Source organism: Alligator mississippiensis, chromosome 7 (genome assembly GCF_030867095.1).
Source record: "Alligator mississippiensis isolate rAllMis1 chromosome 7, rAllMis1, whole genome shotgun sequence".
In the NCBI taxonomy this organism is placed as follows: Eukaryota; Metazoa; Chordata; order Crocodylia; family Alligatoridae; genus Alligator; species Alligator mississippiensis.
Window position 1 is genome coordinate 21512875 of NC_081830.1, and position 27626 is coordinate 21540500.

At 55.1% G+C, this 27626-nt stretch overlaps 1 protein-coding gene across 1 annotated transcript in view; it reads left to right on the top strand.

Annotated features, from left to right (window-relative positions):
• Positions 1-13769: 13769 nt before the first annotated feature.
• Positions 13770-27626, top strand: part of BMP1 (bone morphogenetic protein 1) — a 65480-nt gene continuing 51623 nt past the window's right edge. Inside the window, exon 1 of the mRNA XM_019491565.2 lies at positions 13770-13971. Coding sequence (XP_019347110.2) covers positions 13839-13971 — 133 coding nt within the window. The 5' untranslated portion in view covers positions 13770-13838. The remainder of the gene's footprint in view (positions 13972-27626) is intronic.

Below are 27626 nucleotides of genomic sequence, written 5' to 3' on the forward strand. Positions count from 1 at the left end.
GATTGCTTCAGGGTGGGAAGTGTCAATGTGTAGCACAGGCCCGTGGAGAACAGAGACCCATCACGGACCAGTGTTGGAGACAAATATACACGCCAGCCCAGGGAAGGGAGCTGCCACCCAGGTCTCCAGGTTGCTTGTTACTGCCAGGACCAGATTTGAACATTGGTGGAACTCCAACAATCAGCAAGGTGAATCCTGATTTTCCTCTGGATTAGCCTGAGATCGGAGCCCAGCACTGTGAGCAGAAAGGTTGTAGAGCAACGAGTCAAGGGGTCTGGGTTGTATTCCTGCCTCTGTTGCTGACTGGCTGGCTCCTGGGGGCACATTGTGTATTCAAACACCAACATGTGATGCACAAGATAAATGCAGAGATTTCCAATAGGAATCTAAAATGTCAAAGCCATTTAGACCTGCTGGGGTCTTTCTGAGCTCTGTGCAACAGAAGAATGGCTCAAATGTATTTCTGCAGTCAAGTAATGGATGACAGTGGAGCACTGGCATTTTTCAAGGGGGGGCCTTGAGTTTAACATGGCTGAGACCCACTGAATGAACCTGTTGGGTCCTCAGGCTGAAGGTGCTAGAAGTAGGGAAGGCACATTCACTCCTCCTCTTGTATGGGGGGAGCTGGGGCTCAGCTGGGTGTGGGCAAGGAGCAGTGAGTTGGCTTGGCTTTTGTTGCTGGGTTCTTAACCCTTTCCCTTCCCTGCCCCTGTTGACAGTCTTGCAGGATCTCTCCGCACTCTTGCAAGGCTACTTCTCCACCCTGTACTTCCCTGACAGGTGTTCTGCACACATGCACTGTCTGGAGGATATTGGTCACTGCAAGGGCAAAGGTACCTGCTGTCCACCCCCACCGAGCCTGAGCAGGGCAGCAAGGGGCTACATGCTTTGCCTAGACTCTTGTTCTCCTGCATTGCTGCTCCTCTTCTTCTCCCTTCCCCTTCTGCTTTTCTGCTCTCCTTCCTCCCCATTGACTTCCTGCCTCTCATCCCTCACCCATCAAACCTTTCTGGATCCCCATCTCTGGAGTGCCCCCAATGGGTTGTTGCGTGTAGCAGTGCACATTGCCCCTTTCACTGCCCTACTGTGGCCCTGCGGTTGGATCCTTTGCAGCAGTGCCTCTGCTCCTGCTGGCTGTGATACAGGGGTTTGGGAGCTGCCTGTGCTTCCTCACAAACTTTCCAAGCCCCAGCACATGGCTCTGCATTACCAGGGCTCTGCACTATGTTGGGGTGCAGGAGCACCGTGCAGGCAGGGGCAGTGTGTATTTGCTTCACTGCACCCCAGAAGGATGTTACATGCACCCCCACTTAGGGATTTGGGGATCATCAGACTCCTGACTGGTTGGGATGGGAGTTGGGCTTCCAGCAGGTGTCAGGGACACTTATGTGCCATGTGATAAGAGAGGCAGCTTGTGAAGGAAACAGAGCAAAGTTACCGCAGTTCAGCTTCCACTTCCCACAGGACAGAGCAGGCAGGCAGCAATTACAGCAGAGCAGCTGATGTACTTGACGTGTGTTATGCACAGATAGCTCATCCCAACCCATTCAGGATGCTGGAGAGGGGCCCAGATCTGAACATGCCTGAGCCTCGGACTGAGCCTCGTCCACATCCCAGTTCAGCAGTCGCGGCTTGTTTCAGGCCAGCTGATTTAAGCAGCTGAGTTAAGAGGCCAGGCTGGGATTTCACACCAGGGCTTGAGCCAGCCGCCTGGCCCTACAGCTCAGGATCTTCTGTGGAGCTGGGAATGGCTTATTATTCTCCTCAGCCACCTGGAAAGCTTGTGGTTTAGCCCTCAACATCAAGTGCAACCCAGGTCCTTTACCAGGAGTTTGTCCAAACCTGGTGTTCGGAGTAAACCCTGGGTTGCAAGAGGGGGCAAACTCCTCTGAAGCAGTGGGCTTTTCCAGCTGGCCTGCCTGCCAGGGACAAGCACTGGTCTAGTTGCAGTGTGTGCACCTTGCTTTCTGCCCATGGGGAACTGGTTTGCAGTGCCTCAATTGTGCCACACCCAGCGTGACCAGCCCTGGCTTGTAGATGGTGCCATGCACCCCCCAAACACCTGCAAACCCAGGCCTGTGGGCTGGAATCATGCAGCACTTCTTAAATCCTTAGGCCCATAATCAAGGGGTCCCCAGGATGCTCTGGTGGCCTCCTTGCACCTTGGCTACCAGGAGAGGTGAACTAAACTTAGTTGGGCTGCCCTGGGGCTCACTCCATTGGCAGTGAAACCTGGTGATGGAGAGAACTGGTAGACCTCACTGTTTGGTCACTGATACCCTGTAAGCCAGTGGAGCCCCTCCAGGAGCTGGCAGCAATAGTAAACTGTTACTTCTTCTGGAAGAGCCCTGAAAGGGATGAGGTGCTCAGCCAGCCAGCCAGAGACCGATGCTGTAGGACTGGGGCCCTCCCAGAGGCTGGTGTTAACCTCTGCTGCTTGTTCCATTTCAGATCATCCTGACCTTCACAACCTTGGACCTCTACCAAACCCAGCTGTGCTGGCATGATTACGTGGAAATGGGAAACAGGTTCTGGAGCAAGGCCGTGCTACAAGGTAATCACCTAGAAGCTCTTTGCCTGACTGATAATCGGTCCCTCTGGCACCCCTGCCCTAGTGAAGGATGTCCAGGCTTCTTTCATCCCCTCTGCTTTTCTGGCCTGCAGCATGGTGCTGAACACCCTGCATGCTCCCAGCCTGACCAGGCTGAATAACCAGGGGCAAGGGCCTGGCTCCCTTTGCACTCACCCTGTAATGCTCCATTGGTGCCAGTAGTATTAATCCCAGGGACCCCCAAATCACCCTACCCATGTCTGATGCAAATGGTCAGAGAGCCTCTGTGGTGTTTCAAATTGCTGCTGCCTGGCAGCTCCATGCAGGGTGGGGTGGGTGGGAGACCCCCAGCTGCATGTCCTCCTGCTGAACTGGGCCTTGCTGAGAACAGATGTTTCCAGGAAGTGTCATGGTAGTGGACAGGACAGGTCAGGGTGGGCGGAAGAACTGGCACCAGATTGGGGTCTCCCACCTTCAAGTGTTTGCTTTCCCACGCTCATCAGTTGGGCACAACACCGAGGCTTGTCCCCTAGATGTCTCCTAGTTCTCAGAAGGTCTGAAACGGTGTTCCTGAAAACCTCTGTGGACCTTTAGCAAAGGATTAAATGGGCCCCAGTTCCCAGCCTGATCACCCAGACAAGCCAGGAGGCATGTTTCAAAAATTAGTCTGAGTTGTGAGGGACCTTGTGTGCACACCCAGAGCCTACCAGGACACCGGGTCAACCCATGCATTCCTCTGGGAGGTTTACCTGGTGGCCAGCAAAAACTTTTCCAAGTCCTGCGTAGGCACCAGGTCAATCCCAAATCATTAGGAGTTTTAATTCATTAGAGTTATGCCCCGCGTTGGCCTGTGCTACCCTGGCTGTCTTCACTTTCACTCTCACTTCACTGCCACCCCTCAGCATGTCTAGAGGCAGGTGCATGGACTCTTGATCTGACCCCTAAAAGGGGCTTTCCAGCACTGCACTGAACGCACCGATTCTGTCTGATCTCAGGAGCTATGTGGTCCCAGCTCTGGCGAGAAGCAAAACTTTGGGGCACCAGGTTAAGCCCCAATCCTCTCTGTGGTGGGGAAGCCCTAGGTCAGACCCTTGGAGGTCGGTCAAGGGCAGGTGACTGGCTTTCTCCTCCCCTGCCCTCCTGCCTGCAGCCCCCACCTCTGCTTGCAGGAGGGGCAGCTCTCACCCCCTCCCCTTTTGCCTGCAGTTCTTACATGGGGCCACAGGAGGGCAGCACTTGCAGGATTTAATTCTCCCATGTCCCTTTAGGCAGTGGCTCTCCTGTGTGTCCCCAGGAGGGTGACAACATGCAGGTTTTCCTCCCCCTTTTACTTTTTTGGATGCTTTTCTGCACCACTGATGCCACTTTAGGGCCCTTTCCCTTCCTCGCTCCAATGTCAGGAGCTCTAGCTGCAAAGAAGAGCCGTGGCCAGGCCACTGCAACGCCACCTGGGCAGGAACCCGAGCCCAGGGCCTTGATATCAGTGCTCACTGCTGCCCCATGCAGATCGAGGGATGTGTCGGGTGCGCCTAGGATGGCTGGAAATCCAGAACGGCCAGTAGAGTTGAGCAAATTGCTTGGCAGGTACTGTGGCTACGACACACATGACAACATTGAGACCGCCTCCAACCTGCTCTGGATGAGGTTAGTCTCAGACAGCTCCATCAACAAGGCCACAGCCAGCTTCTCTGTCACCTTCAAAGTTACCACAGAGGCAGCATCTCTGGGGGGCAAAGGGGCCCTTAATTGGGATCTTCTTTGGATCATGCGATAGATGCTGTGCAGCAGGGGCTGGGCTTGCCCTGGTTGGGGGAGAAGCACAGAACAAGCCATCCCTGTGATGCTGCTGGCCTAGTGTGGTGCCTTGTGGGGAGCACAGATGGGAGCAAGCCCAGCAGAGGGGCTGCCCAGATTTGCAGCCATGTAACGGGCAGCTTCACGTCCTCAGGATGTCCTCTGCCTGGTAGCAGCTCTTTGCTGTCCAGTGCTTGGGGGGAACCCCTAGCAGCCCCACCACAACCTCCTGCTCTGGTATGCTTTCATAGATTCATAGATGTTAGGGTCAGAAGGGACCTCAATAGATCATCGAGTCTGACCCCCTGCCTAGGCAGGAAAGAGTGCTGGGTTCAGATGACCCCAGCTAGATGCCTATCTAACCTCCTCTTGAAGACCCCCAGGGTAGGGGAGAGCACCACCTCCCTTGGGAGCCCGTTCCAGACTTTGGCCACTCAAACTGTGAAGAAGTTCTTCCTAATGTCTAGTCTAAATCTGCTCTCTGCTAGCTTGTGGCCATTATTTCTTGTAACCCCCGGGGGTGCCTTGGTGAATAAATCCTCACCAATTCCCTTCTGTGCCCCCATGATGAACTTATAGGCAGCCACAAGGTCACCTCTCAACCTTATCTTGAGGAGGCTGAAGAGGTCCAGGTGCCCCAGTCTCTCTTCATAGGGCTTGGCCTGCAAGCCCTTAACCATACGAGTGGCCCTTCTCTGGACCCTCTCCAGGTTCTCCACATCCCTCTTGAAGTGTGGCGCCCAAAACTGCACCCAGTACTCCAACTGCGGTCTGACCAGCGCCCGATAGAGGGGAAGTATCACCTCCTTGGATCTGTTCATCATGCATCTGCTGATGCACGATAAAATGCCATTAGCTTTTCTGATGGCTTCATCACACTGCCAACTCATGTTCATCTTGGAGTCCACTAGGACTCCAAGATCCCTTTCCCTTTCCTCCCTCCTCCGAGGTGGACGAGTGCTTGGTGCCAGCAATGGGGGTTTGAGCAGCACTGTGTGAGCACACTGGGCAGCTACAAGTGTGCCTGCCATCCTGGCTACAGACCAGCACCCCTGCAATGTGGAGTACGACCAGATGGGGATGAGTGCTGTGACTCCATACATGAGCTGGGGTTGCCCTTCCTTCCCTGAGCACTGGGCAGTACGCAGCCTCCCGCAGCCATTGACCCACGCAGCAGTCTTCCCTGAAGATGGAGAGTGAGCAGGAAAACCTGGCTAATGCCGTCTCCTTGCTTTCTGCCCTGCAGCTACCTGCTCCTCACCAAGCTCAACAGCATCATCACCAGCTCCAGATGTCTGAAGGAGTACCTGCTCAACAAGAACTGCCTGGCACCTCTTGGCCCCCACCCAGTACTGCATCCAGCTGCAATTCAGCTTATTTGAGATTGAAAGGAACAATGCGAGTCCCCAGCCTCTGTGCTGGCCTGGGCATGGCTATTCCCTCGCCCTTTGCTGCAGGGCCCCTCTCCTGGCTCTGCAGGGTGGGTGCCACTTGGCACTGGGGGGTGGAGAATAGCTTTGCCAAAGGAGTCATGTGTTGCAGCTAGGATTAAGCCCCAGAGCTCCTGACTCGGAGGGAGCCAGAGGTGCTTCTACACCCAGAGGTGGGTTGCACGCGTGCAAAGCCCCTACACTGTCTACCCCAGCCTGCAGGAAGGCTCTGCACACCTCTAACCCCTTCTAGCTGCTTCCCTGCACCTAGAGCCTGCAGTCCCTAGGCTCTTCCGCTGGAGGGCACTGCACACTGCTCCTTCGCTGTCGCTACCCTGGCTCTGATCCAGCTGAGAGCAGACGGGCACAGGCTCAGGTGGTGTCCCCTGGCGTTGGTCCTGCTGCCCCCCTGACCATACAGGCAGAGTGTTGGCCCAAGATCCCAGCCAAAATAAAATCCACTGCTTAGGGACATTGCTTCTGAACCAGCAAAGGCCCCTGGACAAGCATCTCCCTGTGATGGACAGAGGCTCCATCCCACGGGGGTTCGTGCCTTGGTGTCACTGCACACCATACCATGTGCAGGCCACCTCATGCTCATGCCCTGGTGTAAATCTGAAGGAAACCAGCTGACAGACTGGCTCTAGTTTTACACCAGCACAACGGAAGTGGAAACCCAGCCCTCGAGTGCTTGCTGCTGGCTCTACCCCATAGATTGCAGCTAAGCAGCCCCTGACTTTGCAAGCTGGGAAGTGATTGCATGCTGTGGAGTGACCCTTCCTGATGAGGAAAGACTGGCCTGGGGTCATATAAGTGGTGGGTGTCCAGTCAGCTGCAGCCTGGATGGAGCTTCATGGGTGGTAGGGGCAGGGGAGCGCAGCATTCCCCTTGCTCTTTATGGCACACACACTCTGCAATGTCAGTGTAGTCGAGACTGCAGGGGCTAAGCACATGAAGACTAGGCCTTTAGTTGACCACTTGCTTGCAGTGGCATCTGCTGTTATTATTGCTGACTGATTAGGAGGATTAGCAGTGTGGAGGCAGCATCTCTTGGGGCCAGGATCCCATGCACTGGGTGTCATACAAACGTAAGATGAGTTCCTTGCCCCAAAGAGCTGGCAGTGTAAAGTGATGGGCAATGCTTTCTCCTACCCTGAGGACTACTGCAGCTTCCCCACCCCCTGGCAGCGCATCCTCTAGCGTGGGTGTTTTGTGATCACCTCAAGGGCTTTGCTCCACTTGTGCTCTCTGCTTCTCCCCTTGTGCTACAGGTGCCTCCACGCTGTGCTTCATCTGCTCTGCCTGACTTCATGGTGCATGCCACGCCCCAGCTCAGCTTGGATGATGCTGCCGCCTGCTCCTGGAGCCTCTCTCTTTTTAAACGTCCATTCTGCCATCTCTTCAGCTATTGGAAGCTCAGCTGGACATGAGCCAGGCCAGGAGTAAATGTCCTCCTTAATTACTTTGCCAGCCCTGACTTCTGCTATCCAGTGGCTTCCCACCCTGCCTCCTTCATGGCTCTTGGGCAGCATCTAGATGCACCCAGCTGTGATCCTTTTTCCTGCAGAAAAAAATCCAGGAGTCTCCTTGTCTGCCTCTCCTCTGCCGCTGCTGGAAATCTGGAGTCATTCAAATAGAGGCAAAGGGTTTGCACCCGTGGATTGTGATAAACTGTGAGGTTCAGCAACAACAAAAGCCCTTGTGTATTTGTGATCAGGCTCAGCAAAGCTCAGCTCAGCATGCCTGTGCTTAAACTGGAACCTGGGCTTCAAGTCTTGGTTGAACAGGAGTAGGCCTGGGCCAGGTGGAAGTGCTTGCGAAGTTTTCCCGTTGCCCTTTGGGAAACCAGCTGGTCCGTGAAGCACATACCTTAATGCTGTGACAAATTGGGGCCCAGGAGAAAAGAGAGCAGGCTCTCTGCATCCTCTCTAGTAACTGTTTCCCCCAAGCAGGATGGCAGGCAAATCCTACAGGACAATTAAACCCCAGGGGAGCCTAAGCATTTGTTGTGTGCAAGGAGTGCCCAAGCCCTGGCTCATTTGGCAGGAGGCAGACAGCCTGGAAACAGATACAGACCTCTTGGTTGAACCCATGCCTGGGAAAAGGCTGCACCCAGAGACAGACCCTTGGCCCAGACAGTCTGCAGAGACCAGCTTTGTCCTGAGCTTCGTGGCGGGTACCTGGGAAGAAAAGCCGAGCCCTGGAAGCATTCCTGACCCTCCTTCTGCCTGCCCAGCAACATCCAGGGAGCAGCTGGATGTGACCTTCAGCCTGCCTTGCCTCTGCCTGTCTTGTCTGTTCATCACTTCATGAGCTGCTTCACAAGAGGTGTGTTTTTTGGCGTCGGTGGAGCTGTTCTGGGCAATTCCTGGTAAAATGGCCTTTGGAGGTACATCCACTCAGGGGGCTTCACAGGCACAGGGATCTTGGATGAGCCCCACTCTTAACATCCATCCCACTCTGCAACATTGCTGAGATATGGGTAGCAGGGCATCTAAGGGTTTGGTGATGTCCCTCCGTCTTTGCTGCTGCACACTTGGGCGGTGTGTTATTTGCCAGGAGGTGGTTGCAGTTGCAGGATTTTAAATAATGTAATGGTAATTAAATACTATCTATTGATATTAAACATTATTTATTTGTTTACATTATGTATTTATTGTTGTTTAATTTAATCTTTCATTTATTTAAAGTAAATATTAAAAAATAATATTAATCAAAATAGCACATCATGGGAACTCTTCTATAGTTTTTAGCATGTTTAATAAGCTCTCTTGATACTTTAGCCAAGCCAAAGATTATAAAAACTAGGTTCATCTCCAAATCTTTACTATTCAGCCTTGAACTATGGTTCTTGCTGACTATCCTCTCTGTAGATGAACAAGGTAAAAGCTAGCCTAGGTAAAAAAGATACTTTCCCTAATGGGCTGCCCACCTGGTAGAGGCTTTTGAAGATTTGGAGCTTTGAAATGTTAAGATTTAATTGCTTTCAAATACCGATCAGATCATTATGCCTTGAGATAAGTATAGTTAAAATTTATAAAATGCAAATTTGATATACTTTATCTGTACTGTTTAGTCCTTCATATCTGTTCTGTATTTTGTTACTGAATTTGCTATGAAATGTGTGTTCTTATGTTGTGAGTATTTAGTTTTAGGTGGGACTGGCTCTTCTAACCTTTCTGGCACAGAAGAGCTGATTGGTTTTTCATGCTTCCCCCAGGTTCTGCAGATGACGGCCAAAGCACTGGAAGGGGAAGGGCCATGGCTCACCATGGGAAGAAGAGGCGGCAACTTTTCCACATTAATGCAGGAGCCAACAATCCTGCTGTGACTGTGTATGGCTATAGCAAGGTAAGCAGGGAGCCTGGGCTCTGGCCTGGCTGAGCACACTGACCTGCCCCAGGAGCTGTCAGCAGCTCAGAGCTAAGCCCATGGACGGCAGGCCCTGCTACTGCATACTCGCCAGCCTGCAGGCAAGCTTAAAGGAGCTCCAACCCTGGAGCTGGGCTGGATGCAGCAGGGTGAAGGATGCTGTGCTGTCTCTGGCAGCAAGAGAGGAGGGGCTGGGGAGGTGGGTGGGGAGATAAGCAGTCAGAATTTGCATTTGCAAAGCCTGGGGTCTGATCTGCAAAATCAACACCTTGTGGGAGCAGGCAAGTGGGTTGTATGGACCCTGGGCTGGGAGAGGGGCCAGGCCATCTCTTCCAGTCACCTTGTGGTCACTGAAGGACAGGTCCAAAGAGGAGTAAAGAGACTTGGGGTCTGCATGTCACAACCAGAGAACTAGAGGGGCATGGAGGGGTGATGCTAAGGGGATGCAAATGGGACTGTGCCATCAGAGGCAGCCGTGCAGCTCTGGTGAGCATGAGCAGGGCCCTATGCGAATGGCCAGCCAGGCCTGCAGCCCATGGGGGAGCTGCCTGTCAGGCTGATGAGCTCACACCCTGCCAGGGAGCTCACAGGCCCCAGGTGGCACAGGGGGTCTGTGCTCACCCTTTCACCAAGAGTCAGGAAGCTCTGCTATCCACCTGGGGGACAGACTGGAGTGGAGAGGCAGCCCTCCAGGCCAGTCCACTTGGCTATTGTCCATAAACCAGGTTTGCCAAGGCACCAACCACCCTTTGGCCCCAGCTCCCACTATGTACCCTACCAAGAGAAACAAGTGGGCTAGCCCTGGCTTAGCCCCAAGGGCCCAGCAGCTCCCACAGCCCTCCTCACCTCTCTGCATCTGCTCTGCAGGATGCAGCAAGGGCTGGCGTAGGATGGGGATGTCACTTTGCCGGAGCCCACACCACAGCTGTGCTGGTCATGTCCCTGGGTGTGATTCAGGAGCCGGCTTGCTCTGTGGAGAATTGTCTGACTGGCCCTGATTCAGGAAAGCTGAACTTCAAGGCACATCCTTGAGCCCTTGTGACTCCAGTAGGAGTCAGGTGTGAGCTCACAGGTTTCCCCAGGGACCAGAGGAGTCTGGACCAAGGGCCTGGGCCAGTGAGAGAAGGAGCCTGCAAGACCACGCTAGCAGTTACTCCTGTACCGGGCTGGTCTGTTTGCAACAGAGGCAGTGGGCGTTTGCTGAACACTCTGTAGAAGAGGGCAACTGCTTGCACACAGTGCTTGGGCTTTCTGAAGGTAGTGCCAAAGCTGGACTAAAGACAGTGCAGATCTTTGCTACTGTATCACACCTTTGCAACAGCTTGTTGCAACCTGGAGAGGCAGAGGGCGGTAGCAGCTTCATAAAGCCAAGAGCTGCTCTGGTTCAGACAGGCTAAGTCAGAGAAGCCCATGCATCGCACAGGGGCCAGACCTGAGGATCACACTGCTTTCTGCTTACCCCAAGCTCTCTTGCTTCTAAAACGGCCGGCTTTGCCCTGTGACAAGGATCTATGGAAAATAAAGCACTGCATGACTGTGATGGAGAGGGACTCTCATGACCTGAGCAGTGAGTGTGTGTACATACATGTGTGCTGCTGGGCATGTGCCAGGGAAAATGCTTTGTTATGCCACAGCCCCCACAAGATGGCAAAGACCTTGGCCTGAGCCTAAACAGCAGAGCAAAGCTGCAAGGAAAAGAGATCTTGTCACTGCTGTGTCACCAAGACACTGGGACTGGTCACTCAGTGAGGCTCCCTGCAAGGGAAACAAGGGAAGGCCAGAGAGCCGGGGCTGGCATGCAGCCGGCTAGGGAATGGCCCACAGGGCTCGGCAGGGCCTGGCTCTGCCTGCCCTGGATTCCTGACCCGCCCGCGTGGGTGGACTGGCATTGAACCATAAGAGCGCTGTATAATTGATGGTGGATCTGTGCTGATGCACAGTGGCATGGTCACCCTGGAGGCTGGTGAATAATGGATGCAAGGACGGCATCCTCGTTAGTAGGTCACGCCTTTGCCTGAAGAGACTCCTGCCTCCTTGGGGCAACCCGGGGAATGCCACAGCCACTAATACGCACATGGTCTGATCTGCACCCTCACACTTGGTTGTCAGCCCCAGCCCCTCTGCACTGGTGGACACAGCCACATGCTACCAGCACAGCGGAGGAGGAGCTCTGCTGCTACCACACTACAAACACCCTCTCCAACGCCTGCCCGCACTTGACAATCCCTGTGCCTCCCCTGCTCCTCTGCAGCAGGGATCTGAACAAAGTTTGCCGTTTCCCAAAGCAGATGGGGTCCCAGCAGGAGCTTACCCCTCGGTGTTGTGGTGCCCATGCTGGGGTATTTGCAGCTGACTGCAAGACTGTCTCAGAGGTCACACTCCCTGCCCTGTGGCACAGCATGAGCAAAGGGAACAGAAGCAGCAGAGATGCTGAGGAGGGTGCTGACCAGTCTCTTAAGCCTCCATAGCTCTGCGTTGAGAGATCCTGCCTGGAGTCAGAGCTACCTTGTGCAGGATGTGTGCAGATGCTGATCTTGCCCTTTCTTCTGTCTGGCTTGCTGTTTGCAGAAACCCACTTGGGTGCTGGGCCATGAGGGCTGGGAGCTGCCTCCCACATGCAATGGTCTGAGGTCTGCCATGGGGAGACCAAGTCCTGCCCTGCCCAGAATCAGAAAGGTGCAGGTTTAGCCCCAAAATGGGGCTAGCAGGACTTACTGGTGTGCAGCCTGCTTCCTTCTCCAGCTGCAAGGAGGCAGTGCTCACAGCCCACTCCTTTGGCTGTGAAGTGGTAGCAAGCTAATGAACAGCAGTGCAACCACTCTAAATGTTGATGGCATTTAGCCAAGAATCTCCCAATGCTTCAGCAAAGAGAACTAAACACAGGCATCTGTGGCAAATAGCCCAGAGGTGACCAGAGGACCAGGACAGGAACCAGCAGGGAGCCCAACCCAGATGTTTCTGAGGTTTTCCCAGCATCCAGGTTTCTCTTGAAAGTGAGCAGTGTGCATGGCCTCTTAGCGCAGCAGGCTGTTTTGCAGGGATGCTCTCAGCGGTGCCTGGGGACCCTCTGAAAGGCATAGAAACAAATGCATTCTTTTATTTTCAAGTCAGCTGCAGGCTGGAGGAGAACTGGCTGCTGACTCAGAGGGCTGAAAAAGAGCGATTAGATGCATCAAGAGGACTCGCAACCCAGCCAGGGAAGAGTCCAACAGGAAGTTGCCAACAACTTGTTGCTTTCTGGTTCTCAATGAGGCCGTGTCAAGTCACGCCAACCTCTGCACGGTATGTGTCCCAGCCCCTGGGACTCTGCAAGGCTTGGCTTGCATCTTTGCCAATAAGCCCAATGAACTCCCATGAAGGGATAAGGAACAGACTTGGTCAAATGGGCTTTTCCGGGCATTGGGCCACCCCTTGCTAAGAAACTGTGCAGCCAGATCCCCTGATGTGCAGCAGGAATGGAGAAGCGAGGAAAGAAACTCTCTAGTAGCTTGGTCCTGCTGCACCTCTAAGGGCAAGAGCTGGTTAAAAAGCAGGATCTGCGCTCAGTGACTGGCTCTCAGCTGTTTTTCTACAGCTGAGGCTGTAGCCAATTTGCCCGCTTCCTCGAAGGTGGGGCGTTGGGGCTGAGCGCGGTTCAGGCCCCCTTGAGACCTCCCAGGCAGTGGAAGGGGACCAGCCCAGCACCCTGGCAAGTACAGGCAGTCCTCGACTGACATTTCGAGTTGCAAGGTTTCCACTTCCAATGTTTATAAATTGACACCTTGTTGCAACTTTCTGACGTCCCTTTCGACTTTACAACACTTGATCCGATGCGATGCCATGCTAGTGAACAAGTTCTCCGGGGAGATGAGCGAAGCAGCGTACATCTGTCCAAACCTCCTCGGACACTTCCTTGAAGAAAGCAGACAGGCCTCCAGAAAACCTGCACCCAAGACTCCTGAGCAGACTCCAGCCACCAAACAACCCTTCAAAAAGTCCAACCAAGAGCCCTTCAAAAAGTCCAGCAAAGTCACCTCAAAGAAGTCCTTCCAAATCGCTAGGATGGCTATTTACAATATAAATGCATTAATACAGCTATATCGCTCATCTAGAATTGATCGAGTGCAAAACTGTGGGGTGTTTCTGGTGAAAAACGGGTATCGGGCCTGGGTTCAGGAACCAACCCCCCATTTATAACATTGTTTCATCGGTTCCGAGTTCAATGGGAAAGTTGTAACACGGAGAGGTGTGAGGGGCCGCCTTGTAGCCGCCTGTAAATTGATCCAGGGAGGACAACAAGGAATTGGAGATGCTCTCCCAGGAGTACCTAGGACTAATGGGTGCAAACTAGTGCGGAGCAGATTCGGGTTGGAAGTTTTTTTTCCCAGTGAGGGTGGCCAGGATCTGGACCGGGCTGTCAAGAGCGGTGGTGCGGGCACCTAGCTCGGGGGAAGAGCTGGTCCCTGTCCTCGCGAGCCGAGCCCTTGGCCGCGGCCGGCTGCCCCGGGGCGAACAAAGGGCGGTGCGGGGCCGGCGCTCGGCGGGAGCGGGAGCGGGCCCGGGGGCGGCCGGGGCGGGCGCGGGGCGGGCGCGGGGCTCCGGAGGGGCCGAGCTCCGCGCCTGAACCCGCCCCCGCCGGCTCGCCTTTCCCTCGGAGGAAGGGAGGCAGCGAGCGCAGGGGGAGCCCGAGCCGCAGCCCCGGGACCAGCAGCATGGCCGGGGGCCGGGCGCGCTGCCTGCTGCTCGCCTTCGCCGTGCTGGGCCGGGCGCTGGACGTGGCCGACTACCCCGACTACGCGGAGCCCGAGCCCGAGCCGCTGGACTACAAGGACCCGTGCAAGGCCGGTGCGGACAAAGGAGCGGGCCGGCGGGGGCTGCTCCGGGCGCGCCCGCAACTTGGCGCGGGGCGGGAGGGAAACTGAGGCACGCGCCGGGCCCCTGCTGCTGCTGCTGCCGGCTCCGCGGGGTAGGGGCAGGGGTGGGTTTGCGGGGCGCTTCCCCTGGCTGCCTTGCTCCTCTCTGCAGCGCTGACAGCATCCCCACCCCGGGCCCTTTTGCAAGCGCCGGGTCCTGGGATCCCCCGCCTGCGCTATGCAAAGCAGCTGGCAGGATTCCCCCCGCCCCGACTGCATCCTGATGTGACTAATGCGGCGAGGGCTGTTTGCTCCGTAGCTGCGCCCAGAGGCCCCCGGGCAGGATCGGGCCCCGGTGGGACGTCTGTCCCATGAGCGGCCCTGGGGTCAGAGGTGGGCCGGGAGCTGTCCGCGCCTTCGTGGCGGCGGGGTTGCAGTGGAGGTTGCTTTGCTGGGACCGTGACATGCGTCCCGTGAGTCTGCACCCGCTCTGTACGTGTGCGTGTTCAGGGGGGTTGTTTTTGTTTCGAGGCGGCCGCTGCCGTGAGTTCCCTTGGACTTGAAGCGCAGCCGGAAACAGCTGACTCCTTGGCCCTCGGCACGGTGCTGTGGCTCCCTTGAATTCCACGCGCAGAGGGGGAATGGCTGGGAATGGAATTTGGCTTTTTCTGTGCAGCTCCCGCCAGGGGTAATCTGAGGCCGCCGCCTGCCTGCCTGCCCACCCGCCCCGCATGGAGAACTCCCTGCGGCCTGCAGCCTCCGGGCCCTTGCAGTTGGGTTGGGGGGCAGCTTCACTTGCCCCCCTCCCCACATGTGCACATGTGTGCCCACACACAAAGGACAAGACTGCTGGAGCTTTCTGAGAAGCTTCTCCAGACCCTGTGGTCCAGCCAGCTTTGCGGCTGAAGATCCCACCGGGATGGAAACTAAGGGTTCATCTCAGGTGCTGCAGTCCAGCACCATTTTTGCATTGCATAGGACAGGGGTTTGGAAAGCAGAACGCCTGGGCTGTCTTTGCAGCTGATGGGCATTGGGGTGGGTATACATGAAGTTGGAAATAGGAGGTGAGACAGGATTGGAAGCCAGGACTCTTGGGTGCTCTGCCCCGACCTCAGAGGCAATTGTAGTCAAATGGTTAGAGCCCAGAAACAGAATCCGGTGCCCTGCTTCTTCTGATTGCCCAGCCGTGGGCAATCTTGCTCTGTGATTTCAGTTTCCAGAGAGGATTTGAGGCCAGTACTGGCTGCTCACCTTATCTAAAGTTTGTAGGGAGTTTTGAGCATGCCAGGCAATAGTAAGTGCTAAGCAAACATGCACTGCTTGAAGATTTGCACTTGTATTATCTTTGAGAGGTGAATATCAATTCTTGAACTATTTGGCAATGAAAACAAAACCCCTGATGTGTTTTTCCTACCACACCCCAGCCATTTCAGAAAGATCTTGTTCTGTCATTTCACCGTTGCTGATTCCACATTGCAGTGGGCTCTGACTCTCAGGAGGCAGACTGGGAAGAGACCTGCTCTTGCTCAGCTGCTATACGTACAGCCGGGTGGCATTCGTCTGCCTGGGTGCAGGTATGGGATCCTGGGGTCTCGGTCCTGGGGACAGTCGGATGAATTTCCCATGGCAAACCACATTGGTGCATGTCTGGCCCTGCTGTGTCGCCCCTCCATAGGCACCACTAACATCCCGGAAAGTCGATTCACACCAGCATGTCCTGTCGAGAGGCATCTGGCACTTTCTGAAGCTTATCAGCAAGCTGTGCTGCATGGGAGTGGGGAGCACTCATGGAGCACTTGGGAAGGAAGGATGCGTTGGCCTGCCAGAGAGGGGATGGGATGCGGGGCTCCTCATGGACCTTTCTGACAGAGCAGCAAAATGAGAGAACAAAGCAGCCCACAGGCAGGGCAGGCACGGGGGAGAGTGACAAGAGGAATGTGACTAGAGAGGCTGGCAAGGAGTGTGGAGGAGGAGGATCTGTTCTTTCGAGGGGGCTGCTGAGTCCCTGATGCCTCTCTTATCTCTGAGGCAGCACTGTGCCTCGTAGCACCCCAGCTGGGGCTTTGCTGTAGTAGCCACAGCCTCTGGGGACTAGCAGGGAGCAACTTGAAGCATGAGTGCTCCAAAGAGCTTCCCCAGTCCATGCGCTGTCCCAGCCTGACCCTGGGGAGGTGTGAAGAGATGGTTGTGCCTCCCTGAGCCTTGTGAGCAAACAGGACAGGAGGCCTCGGGCAGCTCCCTGACTTGCAAAGAGGTCTCCGGGGGTCAGTGACAAGTGCGCAGTCCCAGCTGGAAAGGGAGGTCTGTGTGTCAGCAGCTACCCAGGGAGGAGAGGAGGCATTTTGGGGAGCAGAGAGCAAGGCCTCCTTTCTCTGCTGTCTGAGCTAGAGAGAGCTCAGCCTGTTGGAAGTGCACCCTCCCCGTGGAAGGAAATCCCTGCTCATACCAGTCTTCATGGGGCATCTCTCCCAGCCTGCAGCTTGTGCTTTCAAAGCTTTGGCTCTGTGGATCTCCCCATTCCTTCGCTACCCCAACAAGTTCTTGCCTATGACCACCTGCAGCAGAATAGAGCCTAATCGCTGTCTGTCTGCACCCCCTTACTGCAGCGCCTCACCTCCTGTGGCTCCTTCAGTGTCATCTTGGCTGCAGCAGATGCAGAGCATGTGTGGTTTGCTTTTATGTGGAGGTGGGCTAGTTCCTGAGGGCATCTGCATAGCTCCCTTGGGGCAGAAGAGGGTCTACTCTGTGCCTGGCTTATTTCATTCAGTGTGGGCCATTGCCAGGAAGGAGACAATAGCTGGGATGTCCTTGCTTGGGAAGCTCGCACTTGAGAGGTGACAGGGTAGGACCTTGGCTCCTGTCCTTGCTCCAGTGACATGGCAACTGTTGTCTAGTCCATGTGGGGTGCTCTGAGAGGGAAGGGGGCCGAGCAATGCCAGTTTGGCAAGGGCCAGAGAGCATGAACAGGACTGGGATGGTGCTACTTGAAGTGGGCACAGTCAGTCAGGGCATGAGTTATGCCCCCCAGGCTCTGGAGGCTGGTGCATTTCTCAGACCCTCCAGGAGGCCCTGTGGAAGGTGTCTGGAGACCTGGTTAAGCAAGCAAGCACAGACAAGTCACCTTTGCTCGAAGGAGGCTGTCTATTCACCTGGCACCACAGGCAGAAGCAGAACTGCAGGGGCTGACCTGAGGCTGGGCTGCCAGAGGTTTGGACCCTGGTTATGACCTGGGAATGGCAGCCTAGGTCCCCACATGAGGGCACCAGAATCCAGGAGTACCTTGGCATGGCAAAAGCTGAGAGCTGCTGCAGTACATGGAGGTCAGCCCATGCCAATCCCATGCTCCCACCCCACCATCAGGGAGCTCTGATCCTGTCACAGCCCCTCAGCCTCACCACTGCCCTCTAGTGCTGTACCTGTCCTCCAGAGCCCAGGGAGACTCTACCAAGAGTCCCATGTGCTACGCTTACTGCTTCCAAGCCTTGCCCCCGCACACACTCCACGCTCAACAACCAGGTGAGCTATCCACAGTAACAGTCATACAATGCGTTCGTCTTGTCACCTGAGCTGGTCAGAGCCGTGCAACCTTCACCTTCTCTTCTGATCTCGCCATCCTTCCCAGTGGGCATCTCCGGTCATCCTGGCACATGGTGACAGTGATGTCGAGCGGAGTGGAGACCGGGAGGCTTTTGTAGAGGGCTGGGACCTTTCCTTGGTGGGAAGGAGCTTTGTCTAGTTGTTAGAGCAGGAGAATTGGTGTCAGGATGCCTGGTTCTAGTTCTAGGAGATACCGATTTCTCGACTTACATGCTGGGAGCTAGAAGCCGAGGCTCCTGAGTTGTATTTCCTGTTGTCTGGGATGGAGGGTCGCATCTTGTAGGGTCCGTTCCCATCTCTGCTGAGGGCTTGCTGCTTGCATTTAGCAAGCCCCTTCAGCACTTGGGGCCTCTGTCTCCCCATCTGTGCAATTGGAGGCTAGTCTATAGCACCCACCCTACGGCTGTGCAGTCCATCAGGGTGCAGCCAGGCCAGACCCCAGCATCCCTATTCCCCTCACCCTGTGTGCAGCCCATGCCCCAAAAACACCGTTCCCCGGCAGGTGACCCTGCTCTTGAAGAACTGGCAGAGGGATCCAGGAAAAATCTGACGCCCGTGCCAAGCTGTTTCCAAACTTCCCTTTCCAGCAGCTCTTCTTTTAATAAGAGACTGCCGCTGCTGGCTCTGGCTCTGTTTTTGTAGCTGATTTGACTTTGCAAATTGAATCCAGCTCGATTGGGGGGGGGGGAGGGGGGGGCAATGTGTTTGAAGTCTCACACCTCTTTTCCAAGGCTCTTTTCTTACTGAATATCCCTTCTTGTCTTCTTTTTCCAAGAGGCTCTGGCATGTACTGGGTCTGAGTTGTCACTCAGGCTCCCAAGGTGAGGCATTAGGGGCCTGGAGCAGGCCTTTGCACCATTAGCAGTAATGGGACAGGAGCAATAGAAGGAGGGATGGGAGTGATCGGTGACCTCCACAAGGTGACCCTGTTTGTTTTCCCCTGAGGGAAGGACTGTTGCATCTTCAGCAGCCCTGCACACCCTGACAGCTTCTGGCAAATAACCCTGAAGCAGCCAAGGCTGCATCCTGAGTCCTGCCCTGTGCCCCACTAAATCCTGGCCTTCCCACCCTGGCCATTACTCCCATCCAGGAAGATGAAACCAGCAAGCCAGCTGGTGCAGCCAAGAGCCCCAGCCAAGGTTATCACCTTCTCGAGCAGCAACAAACCTCAGATCCACCCACAGTGGGACTCCGTTTGCCAGTGCCAGCTGTGTTTTAGGGACCTAGGGAAACTTGCTGGGGTGTCGCCACATCTGCAGAAACCAAGTAGGGTCCTGCAAGCTGCTTGGGCCATGCTGGAGGCCTGTAACCTCTGCTACCTGTAACTGTGCTGCTGGATCAGGTCTCTGCTGACTCCCTCCCTGGGCTGCGTTCTGTGTAGGCTTTATCTCCAAAGACACTGGCTCCCCTTTTTTCAAGGCACCCCACTCCTCCATCCCCCCTGCTGTCTCTAAGCCATGCCCCATCTGCTACTTCCATTACATCGGCCTGTCGAGGCAGCGTGTTCTTTGGGTCTTCTGTTAGACTGGCAAGCCTGAGATGCACCCAGTCTTTGGCCCAAATTAGCACAGCACTGACAGGGCTGGTGGCTTGTCGTGCTGTGGTGAGCAGGGATTTGGAGCCTCCAGAGTCTGTAATTATATGCCTTCTTTGCAAGCCAAGAGAGAAGAGATGAGCACAGTTAAGGTGGAGAGCAACTGGGACAAGCCAGGATCCAGCAGCAGGGCTTCAGAAGGGGAGACGGTGGGTTTGAGATAGCAGAGATCTGAAAGGACCAGGGCCCTGAGCGCTCCTCGGCAAATAAACCCATGCCTTCAGGGCCACAATGGGTAGGGAGAGGGTGGGAGCTGCCAAAGTCCAGCTGAGGCAGACCTTGCAAGGTATCCTAAAGTGAAAGGGGTTCAGCCATGGAAATAGGAAGGGCATGGGGCAGAAGCAGAGCATCCATGCAGTGAAGGCAGGGTCAAGCTGAGACCACGCTGATGTGGCCCAGAAATGAAGGAAATGTGTGCTAGTTTCCAAAGAGGAGAATGAACAGCGAGGTAGAAACATGGGACTAGTGAGAAGGAGGGTATGGGAATGGGAGATGCCTCATTAGCAAGCACAGCCTTAGAACAAAATTGAAAGAGAGAATGCTTCAGGCCATGCAGCTAGATGGAGACTGGAGTCGAAATGCAGCTGGCAGATGGCACCAGACTGACTTGTTAAGTTTTGCGGAGAGAGCTGGCTTTCTAGGCAGAGGAAATGTGGCACATCTCATCTCTCTGGACTTCAATAAAGCATCTGATGCGGTGCCACACAGGATATTACTCTAGCTGCAGAAAGCAGGGGACAAGACCAAGAATTGTCGGGACAGTAAGGAACTGGCAAAGAGGAGGTGACTATGGGATGTTTCTCAGTGCTGTTACTGAGCTGGAGGGAAGTTGCAAGTGAGTTGCTTAAGGATGAGCCTGATGACTGGTTTGTTATAGTTTGCATTGATTTTTGGCACGAAACATAGGTATGTGCTGATGAAACTTGCTAGTGGCACAATTGAGTGTGAGATCCTTAGCATTGAGGAAGACTGGAATCTCTGACAAGAGGAAGCGGGTCATCTTGAGGGCTGACATAATAGACGTGGGTTGAATTAAACAATATAATGAGCAAGGCCATGCACTTTGGGGTCTAGTAATGAGTTGTGATTTTTCTCGGTTGCTTCCTGCTGACAGCGAAGCCCTGGGTGTATTAGTCCATTGCTAGTGTGATGCAGCCGTGGAAGAGCAAAATGCAATCCTGGGATGAACTGAGCAAGGCACTGCCAGTAGAGATAAGGAAACATTAATGGTATTACACAAGGCGCTGGCCAGACCTCTGGATCGTTGTGTGCAATTCTGGTCACGCGGGGTCAGGAGTGATGAATAGCCAGCGGAGCAGAGGCAGGCTGAGAGGGTGTTCAGGCCCAGTGTTTTTCCTCCTGGACGGTGAGATTGGCCCTGTCTCAGCTGTGAAGGGAAACTGTTTTAGATCTCGGTTAGAGCAGACGCTGAGGCAGACACTGGAACGGCTGTACTGACTGTTTACTCGCTGCTTGTGGACACGGCTGAGCCATAGGATAACCCATCCGGCACAGCGGAGAAGCCTGCCAGGGGAGCTCTGGAGATGGGGCTGTGGGGCTCTCCTCCCACCCCTGCCCTGCCTTGGTGCCTCAGCCTTCAGCCCTGCTAGAGCCAAGCGAAAGTTTTGTCCTGCCTCGTGGCTTCCCCCTGCCTCATGTTCATGGGAAGCGGCAAACTCTCCCAATGCTAAGCCTGTAAGCTGTGTGCTCCCTCTCCCTGGTGCAGCTGCTGGGGGGTGGGGGGCATAGCCGGGAGGAATCGTGGGGAGGGAGGGGGCTTCCCCCCATTCCCGCTATGTCTCTGGCACTTGTTGCTATCCTCAGAAGCTCTTCTGGGCAAACATCCCAGGAGCAGAGCTGGCCTCTTTGCAGACTGCAGAGGCCCCAGGGTGAGGAGGAGTAGCAGCTTGCTTGGCTACTGAGGCTGGTGCCTGGTAACCTGCCGCCTCCCTCATCCCTGACTGTGGCACAGGAGCCTGGCAGGGGCAAGCTCTGTTCTCTGCCACATCTCTCTCCAGAAACATGAGCTTCTGGTTGCTCCCTGTTCTTACCCAGGAAGCAGCCCCTTCTGCAGAGCCGGGATCAGGATTTGGAGGGAGTTGAAAGGAGGGGTGGGTTTGCCATTACCTTCTCTCAAGCTGCAGCACCGCAGAGGGTCCACGTTCCCTGCATTTCAGTGTGTGGTCCTTACCAGCTGTTCTAACATCTGGCTATGGATGACATTTGCAAGTACCCACAGGATATGATGGGATCATCTTGGTCTGACTGCTGGTGTCTCAGCTGAGTGATGGCACAAGAAAGGACATGCACATCCAGCCCTGTGAGGCTCAGCACAGCAAAGGGATAGGCATGGGAGAGCCCTGCAGACCCATCCAGACACTCCTGTGCCCTCTTCTTCTGCAGCCTCAGCTCAGCAGGTGGGCTATGCAGCAAGGCTTGCTTGCACTCGTGTGTCCTCACTGATGACACTGCTAGTGGGATGTAGCTTTGCAATGATCCTACCACCAGTGCAGCAGGGGGGCACTTAGCACCCAGCTGTGTGCTGTCTGTGCTGTTCCCTATAGTGTGTGATGTAGTTACTAATGTCATCTAGGGGCACCACACTGATGCTGAGGCTTGGTGATGGGCATACAGAGGTTTTCTGTTGTAGGCTGCAGCTCTGAGTGCAGCTGGTAATGGTGGAAAAGAGGTTCCAGGTGCCCAGGAAGGGGAGTGACCTCTCAGCCCTGAGATGAACTCAGCTTCCCAGCAGGGCAGTGTCAACAAGAGAAATCAGGCACCAGCTCTGGAGAAGCTGCAGGACCCATGCAGTCCTGGGCTCCCATCCCTCCCATGCTGCACCCTGGTCAGAGGGTCCTTCCCCCTCTGGTCCTCACTGTAAAATGAGGGCAGCATTGCTGTATCTCACAGGCACCATGCTAATGGGAGGCTGCACAAGTACCCCAAAGAGAGAGCAGCGAGGCCGAGGGACAAAGCTGGTGGCATAGGTCTTCGAGGGAGCCCCGCCACAGAGCAGTGCTGGGTGCAAGCATGCAGAAGTCATGTGCATGCACTGTGCCGCACTAATGCTAAAGTCCTCAGTACCTAGGTCCTTTGCACTGGTGCCCTTGTGCAGCACAGCCTGCTGGTCCAAGGAAAGTGACTCTCGGAGCATTTGGTGGTGTTTGAAAATAACCAAGTTTGGGTTTTCTTCCTAAACTCTAAGCCCTTTGTGAGAAGTGGAGTCTGGAGTGCTTGCAGAGGGCAGCCCCTGCAGCCCAGCCCTCTGCTGCCTTGTCCCACAGCTTCCAGTATAGCAAAGGAGCCCCTAAGCAGTGATTCTCAACTGGAGTGCCTTGAGATCCTTTCCAGGGTGCTACAAAGTGCCACAGTGTTAGGACTGTTAGGGGTGCAAATGTGATTCACCATACAAACGCAGAGGTTTCAAATAAGAATCCACAGTGTTGAAACTATGCTGAGCTGTTTAGTTTTCCTGAGGTCTTTGCACCAGAAAAAATGCTCTGTTGGTCTTCTGTAGTCAAAAATTGAGTGAAAACAGAGCTATCGTTTTCTGAATGTACAGGTTGAGAACTGTTGCCCCAGGAGCTGCAGCCACCCGGTCCTTGCAGACAGGGGTCTGGGTGTCAGCAGCGAGCAGAGTGCTCATGTGCAGCAGCTGGATGGTGTGCGCCCGCGAGGGGGGAGCAAGCAGGGAACATTCCTGACATAGCTGACGACTCTGGGAAGCAAGGAGGATGCCGATGTCTTGGCTGGGAATCGGCACTACTTGCCAGATCAGCAGCTGGCCAGCATGCACCTTTCAGACACATCTCTTCCTTGCACCGAGCTGCCTTCATGTTCAGGCACGCGCTCAGGCCCTTTTGGGTGGGCCTGGGACTCAGGGCCAAGGTCTTCCCTTCCCGCAGGCTGCAAGTTGGATCCATTCTGCTTATGCATCAGGTCCAGCTGGGGACTAAAGCTGTAGGGATGGGCTTAATGGGAACATAGGACGCACCGTGCCGGACTGGAGCTTGCGCTCCTCCAGGCAACCATCCTGGCTCTGAGAGTACCCGGTGCCAGCTGCTTGCAAGGAAGGTGCAAGCCTTCCTGTAAGAGGCATGGGGAGAGTCCCCACCCCCTAGTCTCCACTTAACCCTGTTACACAATCCCTCCATCTGAGAGCGTTTCAGGGACTGCAAGGCACTGCTGTGCCCCTGGGGCCATCCCAGAAAAAGGTGGTTGCTTTTCTGCAGCCTCTTTCCCGGAACCATCTCAAGTCCTGCCCTACACAACTGTGTGCGAGGCCTCTAGTCCTTCTGGGGGAGGTGATTTATCAGCCTCACCCCTGTACATTTGTTTTGAATCATCAGTTTCATCACATCAGTGCAAAAGGGGAGCTGGAAGGCTGCAGCCCCAGCTAGGACCAACCGGTATGGCGCTCTGTGGAGTTGTGCCCCCTTACACCAGCTAAGGGCTTGGCCCTGCATGCTCAGATCCTGGCTGTCCCACAGCAGGTAGCACGTGAGAAGCAAATCCCTCCTGGCATCCACAAGGTTTCCTCACCCCCTAATTGATGTTGGGCCCCATTCGCTCACTCCCTGTGGTCCTTCAGAGCATGGCCTGCCCTGGACCTGCTCGCTGCACTGAATTCATCTAGCATAGAGGTCTTGCTGGATCTACTAGCACCACAGAGCCTGGATCCTGCTCATCTGGGCAGTTCGCAGTGGGTTGCTGAAAGGACGATGGCTGTCTATGGCAGCCTTGACTTCTCTGGCACTGGGGATCTCTAGGGAGACTCTGAGTTGCACTGTGATGTCCGTGCTCTTGGCGCTGGGGTCACGTTCAGTGAGGGCATCTACCCAGAGCTGGCTCCACATGGGTTAAGGGATCCAAGTTGAGTCCCTCGTTGCCCAGCTGGACGCAGCACTCCTTGCTCACAGCCAGCCCTGTGCAGGGAGGTCAGCCCACGCGCTGCTGTGCTCCTATTTGGAGAGCTCCCATGTGTGGGACTGAGGGCAGTGCAAAGAGCTGTTTTCCTGGCCCTGTGCACAGAAACACGTCTCACCCAGCGTGACCCAAAACGCAATCTGGCCCTGTTGATCTCGGCCGCCCGCCCTCACCAGCATCACTCTCCCGTCTGCTCGCGCGTGAGAATGCTGCATTTGCTCTGTCTTGTGCAGGCTGCTCTGGAACCAGGCCCAGCTCATTCCTGCATCACTGCCATTAGGGATTCGGGAAAGAGTAGTCCCTCATCCGGCCAGATTCCCTTTCCCTGAAGGCTGCAGCTCTGAGAGCAGCTTATCTGCCAGGGGCTTGCATTTGCCAATGCCAGCTGTCTGGGGCAGGCAGCTGGACGTGGTTTGCCATGGGTATGCCCGGTGAGGGAGCAGGCAGAAGCGGGAGGGATTGGGATGGGTGAGGAGGAGAGGGAAGGAGAGTGCTGTTTACCTGAGGAGCGCGCCGCTTGCATGTCAGGGGCTGGGTGCTCCAGGGGCTGGCTTCTGTCATAATACAAGTACTGTTTGTACAAAGCTTGGCCCAGGGATTACATCATTGTTCCAAGGACCTCAAAGAAATGGAACAACAGCTGAGGATGAAGTTATCTTCCAGCTCTTGGAAAAAATCTGTCAAACCCAGGGTGCAAGCCCGGTGCTTCTGACACAGTAGCACCTGGGTGACTCACTGACAAGCGTGCCTTTGCGCCGCGCTGCACTCTGGCCTGCCCCACAAGTGACATGGGCACAGGGAGCAGATGGCTAGGATGGGGTGAGGACCCACTCCAGTCCTGGCAGAGGTTAAGCCCATAGATTTGGGGCTTCTATTTATGCAGGGCTTGTCAAGGGCATGGGGCCTTGGCTTGGCTTTTGGCACAGAGGTGAATTGTTCCCCTTCAGCTTTTCACAAATAGAATTCCTGATTCCTGCTGGGGTGGGGAGGGTCAGCATCATCCTGGGATTCAGGATGAAGAAACTGAGGCACAGTGGGTCCAAGGCAAAAAATAGGAAGCATTGTGTTGGATATATACTGCAGGAGCCTGGCTTTCAGGGAGGGAACAGAGGCAGCATGCCCAGCTCTCATGATGTTTGGCATTGTTCTTAAAGTCTACACTTTGCGGATGTGAAAACCATAGCTCTTTTATATCTATCTATCTATCTATCTATCTATCTATCTATCTATCTATCTATCCTATATGAAAAAGTTAAGTTTTTCACAACCCAAAGCATAGACTTTAAGCACAATGCCAAACATCATGAGAGTTGAGAACACTGCAGGGGTGGAGCAAGGGCAGTAGACTTGCCTATTTGTGTGAGTCAGGAAGTAGTGAGCAATGCATTGGGTTCCCCAGTGCCCAATTGCTTGGGGGACAAAGGAGGCTGTGCCATACTATGAGACTGTCTGCAGCTCTTATAGGGTTTGTCTGTATATAGCTACAGAGCAATCTCTGGCAGCACCCAGAGATCCCAATCCACTTGGACTTCTGTATCAATACCCAATTAAAAGATCCTGCCCCAGCAGCTGCCATAGCTCTGAGTTCCCTTGTGTGGATTGGTAGCCTAGAGCCCATCACCATCATCCCTGCCTTAGACCTTCCTGGAAAGCTGAGTCCTTGGTGATGCTGAGCGCCCACACCCAAAAGCTGGGAGTGCAGACAGGGCCTAACATGATCCAAAAGTCAACCAAGTCAGTGTGGCTTGTGTGTTGTAAAGTCCTTCTCTGTGTCGAGACCTGCTGAGGGCCTGATGAAGAGCTTCTACCTCCAGCACCTCCCTTGAGCTCATCCGGTACAGTGCTCGTGGGGGGCGCCGTGAGGCTGGAATGTCATTGTGGCCATGATGGTCCAGGAAAGGAGTCGGAAGCAAGGGGTGTTTTTGTTATACCTGGCATTGGCCCAGCTAAAGAGTTTGGAGAGAGGTTGGATGCAGACTCAGCTGACCAAGACAAAGCACCCCGTGCCAATCGCACCCATCGCAGTAGCCGTTCCAGAGCACTGGGCAGCAAGGAGCACTTTCAAAGCTACGTGCTAGCAGTGGGTACCCCGTGCAGACGGTGGGAAGTGAAAGAGAGCATGGAGAAAGGGAAGGCTCTTCTCCTCTCTCTCTTCTCTCCCCGCATTGTGTACCCACACCCTCAGCTGCTGGGCCTGGGAACTAGGGCAAAGTTATTGTGCAGGGAAAACACATCAGGACCACGGGGCTGACCTTCAGCCTGCTAGTCCTCTCGGTCAGTGTGATATCTTCCTCCCTTTGCTGCTGCCCTGGCCTTGATCTGGGAGGAGGGGGAGGGAGGGAGGCGCTAAGCTGCTCTTATGTTTGCCTGTGCTTGCGCTTTCCTGCTCGGCCTTGCTGGGGTCCAGCCTGGTCTTCTCCAGGTACGGCCCTTTGTGAAAAGCACAGAGTAGCAGCTGGCAGAGGTGGCATGAAGCTGGGCCACACAGCACCAGCGTGGCTGGAAGAGGGGTCCTGGCGCAAGGGTTGCAGGAAAAGTCCCCTTGTGAAGTTGGGGGCCCTTTCCTTCCCAGCGCGGGTGAGCCAGGCAGCTTCTGTGACTGTCTGGCAGGGCTCTGTGGCTCGGTCATGTCTTGCATCAGCAACTTGCAGCAAGGCTTTCCTTAGAAAGTCTGTGCAGCCATTTGGGCATTAAAACGGACCCAGTTCTGTCGTCCCAGCACAGATCTCGCCGTGGGGTGGGCGGGTGGTGGGGAGCACATGAGAAGCTGTGTATTTGATTACTGTCTGGGATGCCCCAGACGGCTGGCTGAGCCAAGATCCACTGCCCTTTCACTCCTGGCATCCCTCTCCCCCTTGCGGTGTGGTGTTCCTGCCTGTCCCTGGCCCTGCCTGAGGCCTCTGTGTTTGAGCTTTCTGCAGCTGCTCTGCTCTGCAGTGCCTGCACTAGCTGCAGCCACTAGGCCCCAAATTTACTGGTGCTGCAATTCTCCGATGCCCCGTCCCTGCTCCCCGATTGCCAACAGGCTGCTGCACATCTGTGAGATGAAACCCCGGATGGTGGGGCTGCCGTGCTGCCCCATCGTCCTCCCACTCCCACCTTCCCCATTTCTCTTCTGTGCTGCTCTGGATTTACAGTAACAGGAGTCAGTCGGAAACTCTAGCGAGGCTTTCTTCCAAGCTGTGTGCAGAGCAGCCCAGCTGCTGGAGCAGGCAGCAGCAGAACAGGCTGCGGGGATGCAGAGTTTCATAGGGGAGCCTGGGCTTGCCTCTTTCCCTAGGCAGGAGCCCTGCAGAGCTCCTTTTCCAACGGGTCTGGTCCTGGAGCGAAGGGAGCACTGTCCCTGCCAGACAGTGGAAGGGGAAACTTCCAGGAAAGGCTTTCCCTGTGTTGGTCTTTGCTCCTGTTCCCCTGGACCCTGGTGCCACAAGAGGATGTCCACCCTGTCTGAAGGGTGTGCTGCTCAGAAACATCTTTGCTGACTCCATTAAGCCAGTACAGCATCGGCAGGAGGCTGGGGCTTGTGCATG